General features: G+C 40.9%; 1 protein-coding gene across 2 annotated transcripts in view; it reads right to left on the bottom strand.

Annotated features, from left to right (window-relative positions):
- Window positions 1–441: 441 nt before the first annotated feature.
- Window positions 442–13,733, bottom strand: part of tmem183a (transmembrane protein 183A) — a 29,158-nt gene continuing 15,866 nt past the window's right edge. The window contains exons 5-9 of one of the 2 annotated variants that reach the window (XM_086011460.1): window positions 12,731–12,911; window positions 11,322–11,402; window positions 6,436–6,591; window positions 6,201–6,322; window positions 4,734–4,870 (exon numbers count right to left, since the gene is read on the bottom strand). In XM_086011460.1, coding sequence (XP_085867586.1) covers window positions 4,861–4,870; window positions 6,201–6,322; window positions 6,436–6,591; window positions 11,322–11,402; window positions 12,731–12,911 — 550 coding nt within the window. In that variant the 3' untranslated portion in view covers window positions 4,734–4,860. Of the gene's footprint in view, window positions 4,871–6,200; window positions 6,323–6,435; window positions 6,592–11,321; window positions 11,403–12,730; window positions 12,912–13,733 lie in introns of both variants that reach the window. The other variant, XM_086011459.1, reaches the window with a different exon arrangement.

The raw sequence follows: 13,733 nt of genomic DNA, 5'->3' as shown, positions 1-13,733 counted from the left end.
AGTAACAGACTGCCACCTAGTGATCAATATCAGTAACAGATGATAAAATGTTTATTCTTTGTAACCAAAAGTCATCCACAAGTTTACAGGAGACAAGGAGGTCACACCTGTTGTGGCATTGTTCATAAATCAGTAACAGAAATGAAGTGACTAAGTGCTGAAATATTTCTTCTGTCTATTGCAATACTGAATTTTCTCTCCCATTTTCATTTGAAAACAAACATCCATTCTCTCTCTCTCTACACTGAAATGAAAGATTCCTCATTTAAACAAAATTCAAGTGAAGAACTTCATTCGATTTTTCTTTAATAGGTTGTTGGTCCTGAAATTTGTCAACCAAGTTTCTTCAGTGAGAAATCAGGGCCATTGCCCGATAAAGCCGTTGCACGATGCTCAACTTGATATATCTTGTAGCAAAGATGAAAGAATTTGCAACTCGGATGGTCTTACGCAAACTTTATTGGGCTGATGAAACTGTACAGTGTAAAAATGCAATCTATTCCATCTGAAAAATAATTTTAGTTTCACATAAGCAATTCCAACTTTTGTAAAATTTTTAAGTTTTACTTTTTTTAATTGGACAATAGAATCTCAGACTATGAAAGAAATAAATAAATGCAGGAAATCATGCTCACGAGCTGTCGACCTACGTCAAGTTAAACATTTGCTTACAAAGTCCAGTTGAAGTAGCCATGATATATTCCAGTACGTTTTAATGATTTTAACAGTACAATTGCAATATATTGCTCGAGTAGAATTGAACAGCTTAGCATATACAGGAAACTTTGGTTTATCCGGAGGTTAACGGTCTGGAATGCTCGATCCACCGGCAAAAATCAGGAGCCGTTTCATTAGGTTTTTTTCCTTTTTGTTGCTTTTTTTTTTCCAACCAGTCAGGCTCTGCAAGGTCTCGCTGAAGCTGTTGCTAAGCTAGAGATGCTTGCAAGGTACGGCCGACTGTTTAGAAGCTGTTGGGTTTGTTGCCAGATACGGAGCTCAAAAGTTTCAACATTAGCGCTGGTTTGTCCGGCAGTTTTGATGGGACGGCAACAGCTCGGTCCCGTCGGTGCCGGATAGCACAAAGTTTCCTGTAATTCATGGATTTCTGCCTTGCTAGAAGCCTTGCTGCATAAGCAATCAACAGTGAGTGGTGCAATTTCAGTTTATACCAGTATTTTACATAAACAAATCCACGCTGGTTTCTTCAACTCTAATACTTATTAAATATTCAATCTCAAGAGACAAAAGTTTAATGAAAACAGGACATCAATTTCCATAAGTGTGCAAGTCTCGATTTTAAATGGGCCAGGGCATTAAAAACAACTTCCCAACAACTCTATTTACAGTTATGTTCCATGGTGATACTTCATTACTTTAACTAAAATGAATGAGTTTTCCAGTTATAGAATAGGCAAGTCTCAACTCAAATGTCACAATCGCACAAAAACTGGAATGATGAGTCACAGAAAATTAAAAATGTAAAACTTAAACCTAAAAAGCAAATCATTTTCTTTGCAACATAAGATTCATTACTAGTTAGATTTGGCTACTCAGCATAGATGTATAAACCATTAATTAGACTTCTGTCCAGAAGCCATTGCATGTAGCAGGAGGGACATCTAGCTCATCACAGCAGCACTACAGTACCATACACTTAGCCAGCAGTACATAGTGTTTGCTGAAAAAAAAAATTCTGGTTACTTCAGTTTTCACTTTTTTTTCTTTCTTCAGTTTTGTTTTGTCAATTACTAGGGAGACGAGTGATTGAAGAAATGGTTTTAATTTGCATCTGCATTAGTGCGTAGTAACTCAGTACAGGATCCCCATGTCAGATTATCCTTCAACAGCTGCCTGAACCATGGAAAACTACTGTCTAAATATGTAAAGCTATCCCATCAATATATCCTCTTGTATCTGTGTTAAAAAAATACATCACCCATTGTAAGCCAGTGTACAATCTCACCCGTTAAAAAAAAATCTTTTTTGATTGCTAATTATTAAATGTTTTGACTGCCTTCCTATTTGAACTGCAAAAACTGGATGTTGGGAAAATAAAGTTTGTATTGAAACAGCATCTCAAAGCAATTGGAATGTTTCTTGGAGGAAATAAGCTCCACGTGAAATACATTATTCAGAGAACTTGCTGGACTATCCTGGACATCGTGCTACACTTGGGAACCTGGTTCTCTCAATGTTAAACACTCCAGGAAGTCCGTCACCGTTACTTCTAACAAACGAAAACCTCAATGTTTGCAAACTGAATTTCTCCAAATGATTTGGAACATGTACCCTGCTCCATTCTGTACAGTACTGGTGTCAATGAGCAACCAATCACATTTCACCAAAAGCTAGTTTCTGCTTTTAGTAAACATACAAGAAAATGTAATACGGGAATTATACGTTTAGCAGGAAATACACGCTCACTAGGATTAACAGTATTAAGTTATGCAGTTAGGGTCTGCAAATATTTTGTCTTTCCCAGCTGAAAATTACAAGTTTAAATTTAGTTTATGCTTAAATCAATACTGCTTTAAAAATAAAATTGTTCTCACTGATTTGCTTTTCTATTCAAGAGCTTTTCAGTTAAATACCTGTACAGGTAAATAGTTCTGGTACCAGAAGGTGGAATCTGAACCAGGTCATCACAATTAGAGGCTTTGCGTAGCAATTTCAAGAACAAGTCCTTTGAGGTAAAATACCAGCAGTGACCAAATGGTTTCTCCTGAACATTAAAAAATCTGCATATTTCTTAAGCACAGCAGTAAATACAAGTCTAAATTTTGTGCACATTCCACACCATTTTGGGACCGCTGCATCTGTAAACTGTCCACAAATCAAAATTGTACCTCAATGTGCTGTATGTATACATATTTAATGAGAAATATAGCTTTTGAAGAACATAAGCACAAAGTACATTGACTGCAACACCAATGACAAAGAAACTCAAAATACTTCAACTCTTATCATAGTCACATATTAGTTTAAGTGTCTGCTCTGAGAAAAAAACATTACTCTGCAAGCTTCAGATTGCACTGAAATATTTGTGCTATTAGACCGAAACAAGCTGCAATTGTTCTGTGTATAAATCAGTATTGCTGGAGAAAGCAATGTCCTGTCATATTCAAATTTCTCAACCAGAAACACTAGACTCAGCTGCATCCAGGATATTGTGTTCAATGATAGTACAGATCATCTTCAAATTGCACAATTCCATTTGTACAGTCTTCTATCCCGCTTACAAAGATAATGTTGACTTGGGAATAAGTAGCATGTCAGACAACATTCCAGGATAGATCAACAGAATGGTCGACCTCCCACTGTGTTTTGGTCTTTATAGGACTCACACAGCAGGTTACGTAGTGAAGACAAATTCAAAACAAAATCATTAAAAATCCAGCTCAACGGTTATTCCTGTTTAAAAACTGAACTGCACCAAGCAACAGGTTTGCAACTGAAACAAAATTAGCCATTTTTGTTTAAGATTCTGAAAGCGCTTCATAAAAATCAGCATTTCTGATACTCTGCACATCAGCCACTAACTGCAATTCCTGGCCAGGGACAGCAAAAAGCAAAGGTTTAAATTTAACTTCTTTCTGAGGGAGGGTCAAGGAACCCCCCCCCCCCACAAAAATATGATCGGACTAACTTCCAAAGTACATGTGGCAATTAAAACACTGATGGATTTCCAGAGACTTCACTCCATTGTACTTCATGCAATGTTAGGAAAATAATGGGCCAGACATAGCGAGTGGGTAATGTTCAAGATTACTCCCTTACAATTCAAAATCCTTTCGCTCATTTCTAAGGTTGAAGTTGACTAAATCATTGTCCCTACTCCAGGAGTAATCTGGCAATCAAGACCCCACCCCCAAGTTACACAAAACAGAGAATAGGACTTTATTATTTTTTACTCCATTTCTGACTCTTTAGAATAAAAAATGTTGGGGGAGGGAGGGGGGGAAAAAGAGAGAGACTGAATTTCAAAACACAATGTACCAGACAAATGTTTTCTAGGGAAGGAGTTAACTGCTGGCACTAATTTTTCTTGTGATTCATGGTGATCATCTGAGACTTTGTGACTTTTACCGGAGCTAAATTTAATCTCCTAACAAAGCACTATTTCTATGTAGTGCAGCAAAGCTATTTTATAACAGTCTTTAGTGGAAACAAATATTTTATATTGGTTGCCTTTAAGGCCAAATAAACACTGCACACTACATGAGTGCAACCTAAGTGAGGGGGTACTGTATGTAAGCAACTGTCGTAGCCGTTGTACATCGCTGCAAGTGTCTGAGAAACAATTTCATACATTCCAAGACAAGAGAAAACGGTCTACACCACATCTCAAACATTCTGCAAAATTAACAGAAGTTATAAAATAACAAGAAAGGTGTAAAGTTGAGCACTGCCTTTATATAAAATTATTTTCAGACACAAGATTAATTTTCCCTGCTTCTCAGATCTCAGGCTCCAAATAGTGTTAACATTTCAGCCCTTAATTTTTGCACTTCAGTTGCTAATTCTACCTTTGACATAACAAACATATGAATCTCAAAATTCTAAATTCCATAAATCATTGCTCTAAAAACTGAACTCATTTTCCATATCCACCATGCAATGCACTTTCCAGTGTCCAATTTTTGTCCAGCGGTTTCACATTAAGTTGTTTTAACGGGAAAGAGTATTAAATGCTGGCAGAATAGGGATACTGTGGATGCCACCAGTCCAGTAAACGCACACTATGCACAGGGTCCAAGGTAACCTGGAGTCCTTGGTCCTTTTTAGGCTTCTTCCCATGTAGAAGCGGGGAGTCTTGAAACAGCATCCGGACACGGTGGTGCCTCATATCAGTGCTCACATTTATTGTAATCTGTAGAAGAAAAAGTAAAAGTAAAGGACTTGCATTTTATAGAATGCTTTTCACAATCTCAGGACGTCCCAAAGTGCTTAATTAACTTTGAAGTATAGTCACTGTTGTAATGCAAGAAAAACACCTTGCAAGATGCTAAATAAGTAGGTACAGTGTTCCAATAGAATCTGATGAATATGGTTTAGGTGTAAAATAATTTCAGAAGCAACCCAATTACTCCTCCAAAACAAAAATCAAGTGTTGAGATTTGGGCTTCCACAGATACTTTTCCTCATGACCAACACAAAAGTCAGCTCCTATAGAAGCCTGTGACCTGAAGTAAGCACAAATAATCTGGGATAGCATGCCCTGGGCAAAATAACAAACCTATTTATCTCGGATTTCATGGAGAGTTTCCACTATGCCCATATCACTTCAAAAGAAGATCACCATCAGGCACAGCAGACTACATTACCAAATAGGTTTATTCACAAATAATCATTTTACAGAAACTAATAGCCAATAGTTTAAGTCAGTTTAAACAAAACAGCAGCTTTGAGCCACTTCATGAAAGGGTTAAGCAGATAAACCAGTCAATTGAGCTCCATTGATTTGCTTTTATAGCCATCTGATCCCAACCAGTTAGATTCTCTCAAAAATGATGCTGGCATTTCTAACTACAGAGCTTGCTTCTGCATCTGTTGCAACTAGATCAAAGCATAACTAACTGGAGCACCTAGTGTCCAATTCTTATATCCATGAAACTCTGAAATACAGTCACACCTTTAAGAAGCCAATGTGGGAGACGGGGGTATTTTCTTCAAACAATGAACAGCAAGTCCCATAACACATTCACAAGAGTGCACAGGATACATTCTGTACTGTCGATTCTAGGGCTAACCCGATTACATATGTTGCTTGATTAAGAGCTTAGTGACGCACATTAATTGTTTCTAGCATTTGGGTGTGCTTGGTGACTAGTTTCCCGAACATCTCCATTAGCAATTAAATATGTTTTTATGACCCTTGTGCAGACACAGTTGAAAGAATAGAAGCAATCTCCCAGTATGCAGTTGCAGAATCCATTTTGATTGAGCGCAGAAATGCAGTGCAAAGCGAGAACTCATAACCTATGAAAAAAAAGTCACAGCAGGCAAAACCTTTAACGATTAGAATAAGCCAATAATTTTCAACTCCATGTGTACGATCTGCTCTTTTACTATCAAGTGAACTACAGGAATTTGAAAATTGTCCCAGTTATCCCATAACTCTGAGAAAACATAGATCAACATCTTAAATAGCACTTGAGCTACAAAGACTTGGACTAGATGATTAAAAAGGACAAGCTTACTTGAAAAAAGGGTCATTTTTCCCCGTGACTTTATTTCCCTTCCCCAAGCCATCCCTGAATTTGTGGCCAGTGAAAAAATCTTCCTTCCATTTTTTCATTTCTTGATTAATTTTCTTCACTGGCTAATTTAACAGGAGACAGAGGGAGGAAAACAAAACCAAGTCTCAATATGAAACACTCTTAGATCATGTACACTATTGGAATCCATCTTTGGAACATTCAGATTTGCTCTTACCAATGCTAGAGTCATGCCCATAACCACAGGCGTGAAGATGAAATTGAGAGTGGTGATCTGTAACAAGTAGCAGTCTTGGTCAGGGTTCTTGTGTACCTGTTCATACTGTCTGGGAAACTGAAGTCCATTTCGACAGCCATTCTTCAACTTGGGAGACTGAAGGATACAAATTGTGACATATACATACACTGAGCAATTTAAAACAAACTGCAAACCCTGACTCATCTATTGTAATACAATAATGCAAGGAGTATAGCGAACAAGGCAGATGAGCTGAGGGCACAGGTAGATACTTGGGACTATGATATTATAGCTATTACAGAGACGTGGCTGAAAGAGGGGCAGGTATGGTAGCTCAACATTCCTGGTTACAGGATTTTCAGACGGGAGATTGAGGGAGGTAAAAAAGGAGGGGGGGGGTCGTGGTATTGATTAAATAAACTATTACAGCTGTGAGGAGGGATGATATGTTGGAGGGATCATCAAACAAGGTCATATGGGTCGAATTGAAAAACAAAAAAGGGGCGCTCACACTGCTGGGAGTGTACTACAGACCCCCAAACAGTGAGGAGGAAATAGAAGAACAAATATGTAGACAAATTTCTGAGAAGTGCAAAAACTATAGGGCAGTAATAGTAGGGGATTTCAACTATCCCAATATTAACTGGGATAAAATTAGTGTGAAGGGTATAGAGGGTGCAGAATTCCTAAGATGCAACCAGGAGAACTTTTTTAGCCAGTTTGTAGCAAGCCCAAAGGAGGGGGTGGTTCTGGACTTAGTTTTAGGGAATGAAGCTGGGCAGGTAGAAGGCGTATCAGTGGGGGAGCATTTTGGTACTAGTGACCATAATTCTGTTAGGTTTAAGGTAGTTATGGAAAAGGACAAGGATAGACCAGGAATAAAAATTCTAAATTGGGGAAACGCAAATTTTACTAAGCTCAGAGGGGATTTAGCCTAGTGGACTGGAAACAGCTACTTGAAGGTAAATCAGTGTCAGAGCAGTGGGAGGCTTTCAAGGAGGAGATCCGGAGGGTTCAGACCAAATATGTGCCTTAAAAGAAAAAGGTGGGACTAACAAATCTAGAGGCCCCTGGATGTCTAGAGACATACATGGTAGGATAAAGAAAAAAAGGGAGGCGTATGACAGATACTGAGGGCTAAATACTCCAGAATCTTTATAGAGGAATACAGAAAGTGCAAGGGTGCAATTAAAAAGGATATTAGGAAAGCAAAGAGAGAGCATGAAATATTCTTGGCAAGTAAAACCCAAAGATGTTTTATAAATATATTAAGAGTAAGAGGATAACTAAAGAAAGGGTAGGGCCTATTAGAGATCATGAGGGTAATCTGTGTGTGGAGGCAGGAGACGTTGGTAGGGTTCTTAATGAATACTTCGCGTCTGTTTTCACAAAGGAGAGGGGCGAAGCAGACATTGCTATCAGGGGGGAGTGTGAAATATTAGATGAAATAAACATAGTGAGGGAGGAAGTATTAAGGGGTTTAGCAGCTTTAAAAGTGGATAAATCCCCAGGCCCAGATGAAATGTATCCCAGGCTGTTAAGCGAAGCAAAAGAGGAAATAGCAGAGGCCCTGACCATCATTTTTCAATCCTCTCTGGCTTAAGGTGTGGTGCCGGAGGACTGCTAATGTAGTACCCTTGTTTAAAAAGGGAGAAAAGGATAGACCGAGTAATTACAGGCCAGTCAGCCTAACCTCGGTGGTGGGAAAATTATTGGAAAGAATTCTGAAGGATAGGATAAATCTTCATTCAGAAAGACACGGATTAATCAAGGATAGTCAGCACGGATTTGTTAAGGGAAGGTCGTGTCTGACAAACTTGACTGAATTTTTTGAGGAGGTAACAAGGAGGGTAGATGAGGGTAGTGCGTTTGATGTAGTGTATATGGACTTCAGCAAGGCTTTTGACAAGGTTCCACATGGCAGACTGATCACAAGTTAAAAGCCCATGGGATCCAGGGCAAAGTGTCAAGTTGGAAAACTGGCTCGGAGACAGGAAGCAGAGGGTAATGGTTGAAGGGTGTTTTTGTGACTGGAAGGCCGCTTCCAGTGGGGTTCCACTGGGCTCAGTACCAGGTCCCTTGCTTTTTGTGGTATATATCAACGATCTTGACTTGAATATAAGGGGTATGATTAAGAAGTTTGCAGATGATACTAAAATCGGTTGTATGGTTGATACTGAAGAAGGAAACTGTAGACTGCAGGAAGAGATCAATAAATTGGTCAGGTGGCCAGAACAGTGGCAAATGGAATTTAATCCAGAGAAGTGTGAGGTAATGCATTTGGGGAGGGCCAACAAGGAAAGGGAATACACATTAAAATGGTAGGACACCAAGTAGTGTAGAGGAACAAAGGGACCTTGGAGTGCACATCCACAGATCCCTGAAGGTAGCAGGCCAGGTAGATGAGGTGGTTAAGGCAGCAGACAGAATGCTTGCCTTTATTAGCCATGGCATAGAATACAAGAGCAGGGGGGTTATGCTTCAACTGTATAAAACACTGAGTTAGGCCTCAGCTAGAGTACTGCGTGCAGTTCTGGTCACCACATTACAGGAAAGATGAGATTGCACTAGAGAGGTTACAGAGGAGATTTACAAGGGTGTTGCCGGAAGTAGAGAATCTTAGCTACAAGGAAAGACTGGGTCTGTTTGCCTTGGAACAGAGGAGGCTGAGGGGAGACCTTATTGAGGTGTATAAAATTATGAGGGGCATAGATAAAGTGGAGAGGAAGGACCTATTTCCCTTAGCAGAGGGGTCAAAAACCAGGGGGCACAGATTTAAAGCAATTGGTGGAAGGTTTAGAGGGGATTTGAGGGGAAATTTCTTCACCCAGGAGGGTTATGGGGGTCTGGAACTCACTGCCTGAAAGGGTGGTAGAGGCAGAAACCCTAACCACATTTAAAAAGTACTTGGATGTGCACTTGGGATGCTGTAACCTGCAGGGCTACGGACCAAGAGCTGGGAAGTGGGATTAGGCTGGATAGCTCTTTGTTGGCCGGCGCGGACACGATGGGCCGAAATGGCCTCCTTCCGTGCTGTAACTTTCTATGATTCGGCAAACAAAGGTCTGACAGCAATTCTTGGAACATAAAGCAAAACTTCTCCAAGACAAGAATTTAACTAGGAATTAGGCTATTGCTCTTATAAAGCTTACTGGTGATTAAATATTTAATTTTCTGCCAAATTTCTCTTTGCTGCTCCTGAAGGTGTGAACACCTTGCTGCATTAGAAATCCACAGGTACAACTCACCCTCCAGTAACTTGCCCAAGTGTCCATTATTCATGTGAGCCTTAACAATGAACATTTACAGGCTATTTAGTTATGGGAGAGTATTATAGCAGAGTCCAATCTTGTCCTCAATCAACAACTTCACGTGTGCCTTCTAGTAGGGGTTGCTGGATAGTGATCAGAAATGAGATTCCGGACCAATTTTTGCCTCCTAGTCCAGGGGTGCCGAGGCCAACCGTAGCACCCTTCCGTTACCCCAGCTAAGATTGGCTAACTCATGACTGGGCAAATCAAACCTGGGACCTTCTTAGTCTATAGGGCTCAGCTGCTCACTGCCTGAACTTGTTGAGCCATTGGACAGCTGGATAAAAGACTTAAGGGCCTAGAAATTGGCCCGAGGCGCCAAGTTCACCTGGGCGCTGGAATTTGCGCTGCGATCGCCGCAAATTCAGTTGAAGTGCCCCTAGAGGGAGACGGGGCACGGCTCGAGGTGCTCCGCGTCCCTCTTAGGGCGCTGAAAGTGAATTTCGCAGCGCTACGGCGCGCTGTGGTACTGCAGGCCTTCCTCCCACTGTTAAGGGGGAGGGACCTGCAACAGCGCAAGCCCCGATCGCGAGTGCCAGCAAGAGAGCCCGGCACCAAGAAGTGGTGCCGGGCTCTCGGGAAACAGCCGGCAATGCCGCGTGGGGGGGGGGGGGGGGACCAGGAGGCCAGGGACGGAGGTGCTGGCAGGCAGCCGCCGAAAAAGCGGCCGCCCCGCACCTCCACCTTAACTTGCGCCTCTGCCGGCGCAGCAAGGCCCCGTGAACCGGGGGCGGGTAGCGAACGGCGCTACAGCGGCGTTCGCTACCAAATATCGCGATCGAGGCGCTGCGCACACCGATGACGTCATCGGTGGCGGCGCAGCGCAAAAGGCTAACGCCACCATTAGCGCCCCTGCTGAATATCACGGGAGGCGCAGCCAGTGGCGCTACAGCCACTGACTGCCTCTTTAGGCGCTAACAGGTGGCGCTATTCACCCAATTTTTCCCCCAAGATGTCTATTTGGAGTTAACAAAAAAAAGTTCAGGGTGTATACATGAGGACAGTCTACCAAAGCGAGAATGAGAACAGAAGCTAGAAAGTTAAGCGAGAGAACCAGGTGGGGGACCTTTCCTGCTTTGGCGAACTTCTGTTTGGCCTGCAACTCTTACTTTCGTGATTCAACTTTGGCTCTTCCCATCCCCATTGACCAGCTCACCTGCCCCTAAAATGTGCATTTACTTCTCCAGATTTTCTCTGGTTATAGTTAGTTTAACTACAAATATGTTGCAATCAACAAGAGCCGAACAGAAGCAAACTGGTTCTCCATAGGGAGCAAGTTGGACTTTGCTTGGCACTTCCTAACAGCAACTTTGCTGCAATTAGGAACAGAACTGTAAACTTACCACTCAGTGGGACTAAACCACACACAGATTCAGATTTTGAATTCATTTGAGGGTGGAGGAAAGTGGGAGCGCAGCTTCAAAATAGTCTAATATTTTACACAGATATTGAAATAAGCACTTATATTATTGCTAAAATAAAAAAACAAAAAATGAAATGACACCGTCTTTAAAACAAAGCACCAATTACAAACTTAAAACTTCAACTGCACACCTGCTTTTTGAATTTGTAGTTGAACTCCCATCGTTGGTCTGATCGATTTCCACTTCCTTTCTTGCACCAGTAGAGCAAGCACTAGAAACAGAACATACGATTGTGCTTAATGGTGAACTGTTCAGCTTCACATCTTAGTTATACACACACACACAAAGCTCGTTCTGTCCCAATTTCACAGCAAAGAGGAAAGGCAAATAATGAGAAATTACAGCTTCAATAACGGCTTGGTAATGTGCAAACATGACAAAATGTTTTTAGTTACCAAAATCTATTAAACACATTGTAATTAAAACCATTAAAAAGATACATTGGGCTTAAAAATATATTCGCACATTTCCGTGGACAGGTTTTTTGAACTAGCAAGCAAATTGTCGTAACCAGTCAGTACAAGCACACGTCAGTTAAGCACTTGCATCATTTAATTTTACCCCCTTTACTAAGGATTAGCCCTGCACCAAAAATCCAAAAGGTTGCATTAAAACAAACCCACTTCAGCACATTTTAATTAAGTTTCAACAAACCTTCAGCTATAAACAGAAATATCCATGCGTCGTTCTGTGAATGCAAGATATAGGAAGTAGGTGTAATTTAAAAAGGCATGTTTCAAAACAGCTAATTCATTAGAATAATCAAAGCTCAGTGCTAACTGCATTTGCAGAAGCATGGTCCAGTGAAAGTTTTAAATGTATCTCTCAAAGTGCTTCATGTACACTAGATTCTTAAGCTTAGCATAGGGGCAGGTATACAGCTCAATCTATAACCCACTCCGTAAGAATTGTTTTGTAGTTGGAACCATTATATATATTTTTTAATTACCACATTCCATTTTAATGCATTAGTAACTTTTCTAGTGTGTTAGAAGTTTCCACAAACAAAAAAGAGTGCCATTTTAGGCCACACCAAACTCCAGATTGGCAGGGTGAGGGTTTGCACCTGCAATGAGCCATGAACTCCTAACTTCAGGTACTTTGTTGTAAGAAGCAGAGAAAAAGATAGCCATTTGTCCCACTCATGCACATCTGCAAAACTGTCATCTATGGAGCGGCACTGAAGAGACGCAGTGCAGCTCTGCAGACACACTTCCATCTGAAACAGGTCACAGACAAGGTGCAAAAATAAAATGTTTTTTTATTCCCCCACAAAACAATAATCCATGTATAAATACAGGTAATAATGCAGATACCTCCATAAGTGTAGCTCCGGAAAGGTTTAGCACCCAGACAAGAGCTGTAACTACAGACATGAAAAGTGAGAAATCTGCACTTCACATTATTTTAGTGTAATGCTAATCCGATCAGGAGCAAACTAGAGGTTGTTTATCACAATTAAAAAGATTTCTAACTTATTTAATCAGAATTCACTGTTTCAAACAATGGCAAATATCAGAGGATTAAATTTCCACTTACACTACAGTTCTGCAATGTGTTTGGAGTAGACTCAGGAATTGTAGGTTTTTCAGATAGACGAGAACGAAATGGCTCGTACATGTGGTACAAAGAACGAATCACACAGGCACGCAGCGAACTCAACTTTCCTATGACATCACGTTGCAAACGTACAGGCAAGTACACATCTGAACAATAGTACCTATATATGAAGCAGATTTATGGATCAGTTAAATGAAAAGCACAGCAAACAGGACTTCAAGATTAACTTGCACATTAAAAATATAGTCCAGATTCTTGATGTACATATACAGTGAAACCTGTATAAACGAACACTCCAAAAAGATGGGCAGCTGCAAAAAATGGACACAGAGACCCAAATAACTCGCATGGTAAAAAATATACAGCAGGCACTATGAAACCATGGACACTCGCAAATTCCGAACTGCGGACAGCATTCAACGTACCAAACCCTTTTACAACTTAAAACACGAGGAATGCAGGTCCGCGCAAGGTGGCAGCAGGTTTCGTGAAAGAAATGGCTTTTGTGGAATGGGGATCCCTTTACCCAGCATACATAGTAGCAGAAAAATCACTCGCTCTCTCTGGGATTGAATGCTTGTAAGGCTCTATCCCAGAGATAGAGCAGTTTCACTGCCGCTATGGATGCTGGGTAAAGCACTTCCCATTCTACTGCTTTTTTAAAAAAAGTACATACAATGACCATTTAGAAAATAAGGGTTCCTGCAAAAAAGACTGATCCCAGTCCCCAAGGTGTCAGTAATTTATCGGTTTCACTGTACAATCCAGTTACTGTACAGGTTAATAGTTTAAGATGACTAAAGTAGCATTTAACCATATGGGGCCAGAAATTCGGGTCCCCACGGGTGAGTACGCGCTGTGTACTCACGCACAGGGCCAACGAAAGTGCCGGTTTCGTGCATGCACTGGAAACCCGAACTTCCATTCTCTTGAAGGGGTTCACAGGTCAACCGCGTGCGCCGGAGAAGCAGCGCATACGCCT

The sequence above is a fragment of the Somniosus microcephalus genome, chromosome 18 (genome assembly GCF_052327205.1).
Source record: "Somniosus microcephalus isolate GS21.2 chromosome 18, FLI_Smic_1.0, whole genome shotgun sequence".
Taxonomy (NCBI): domain Eukaryota; kingdom Metazoa; phylum Chordata; class Chondrichthyes; order Squaliformes; family Somniosidae; genus Somniosus; species Somniosus microcephalus.
This window is presented reverse-complemented; position numbering and strand designations above follow the sequence as displayed.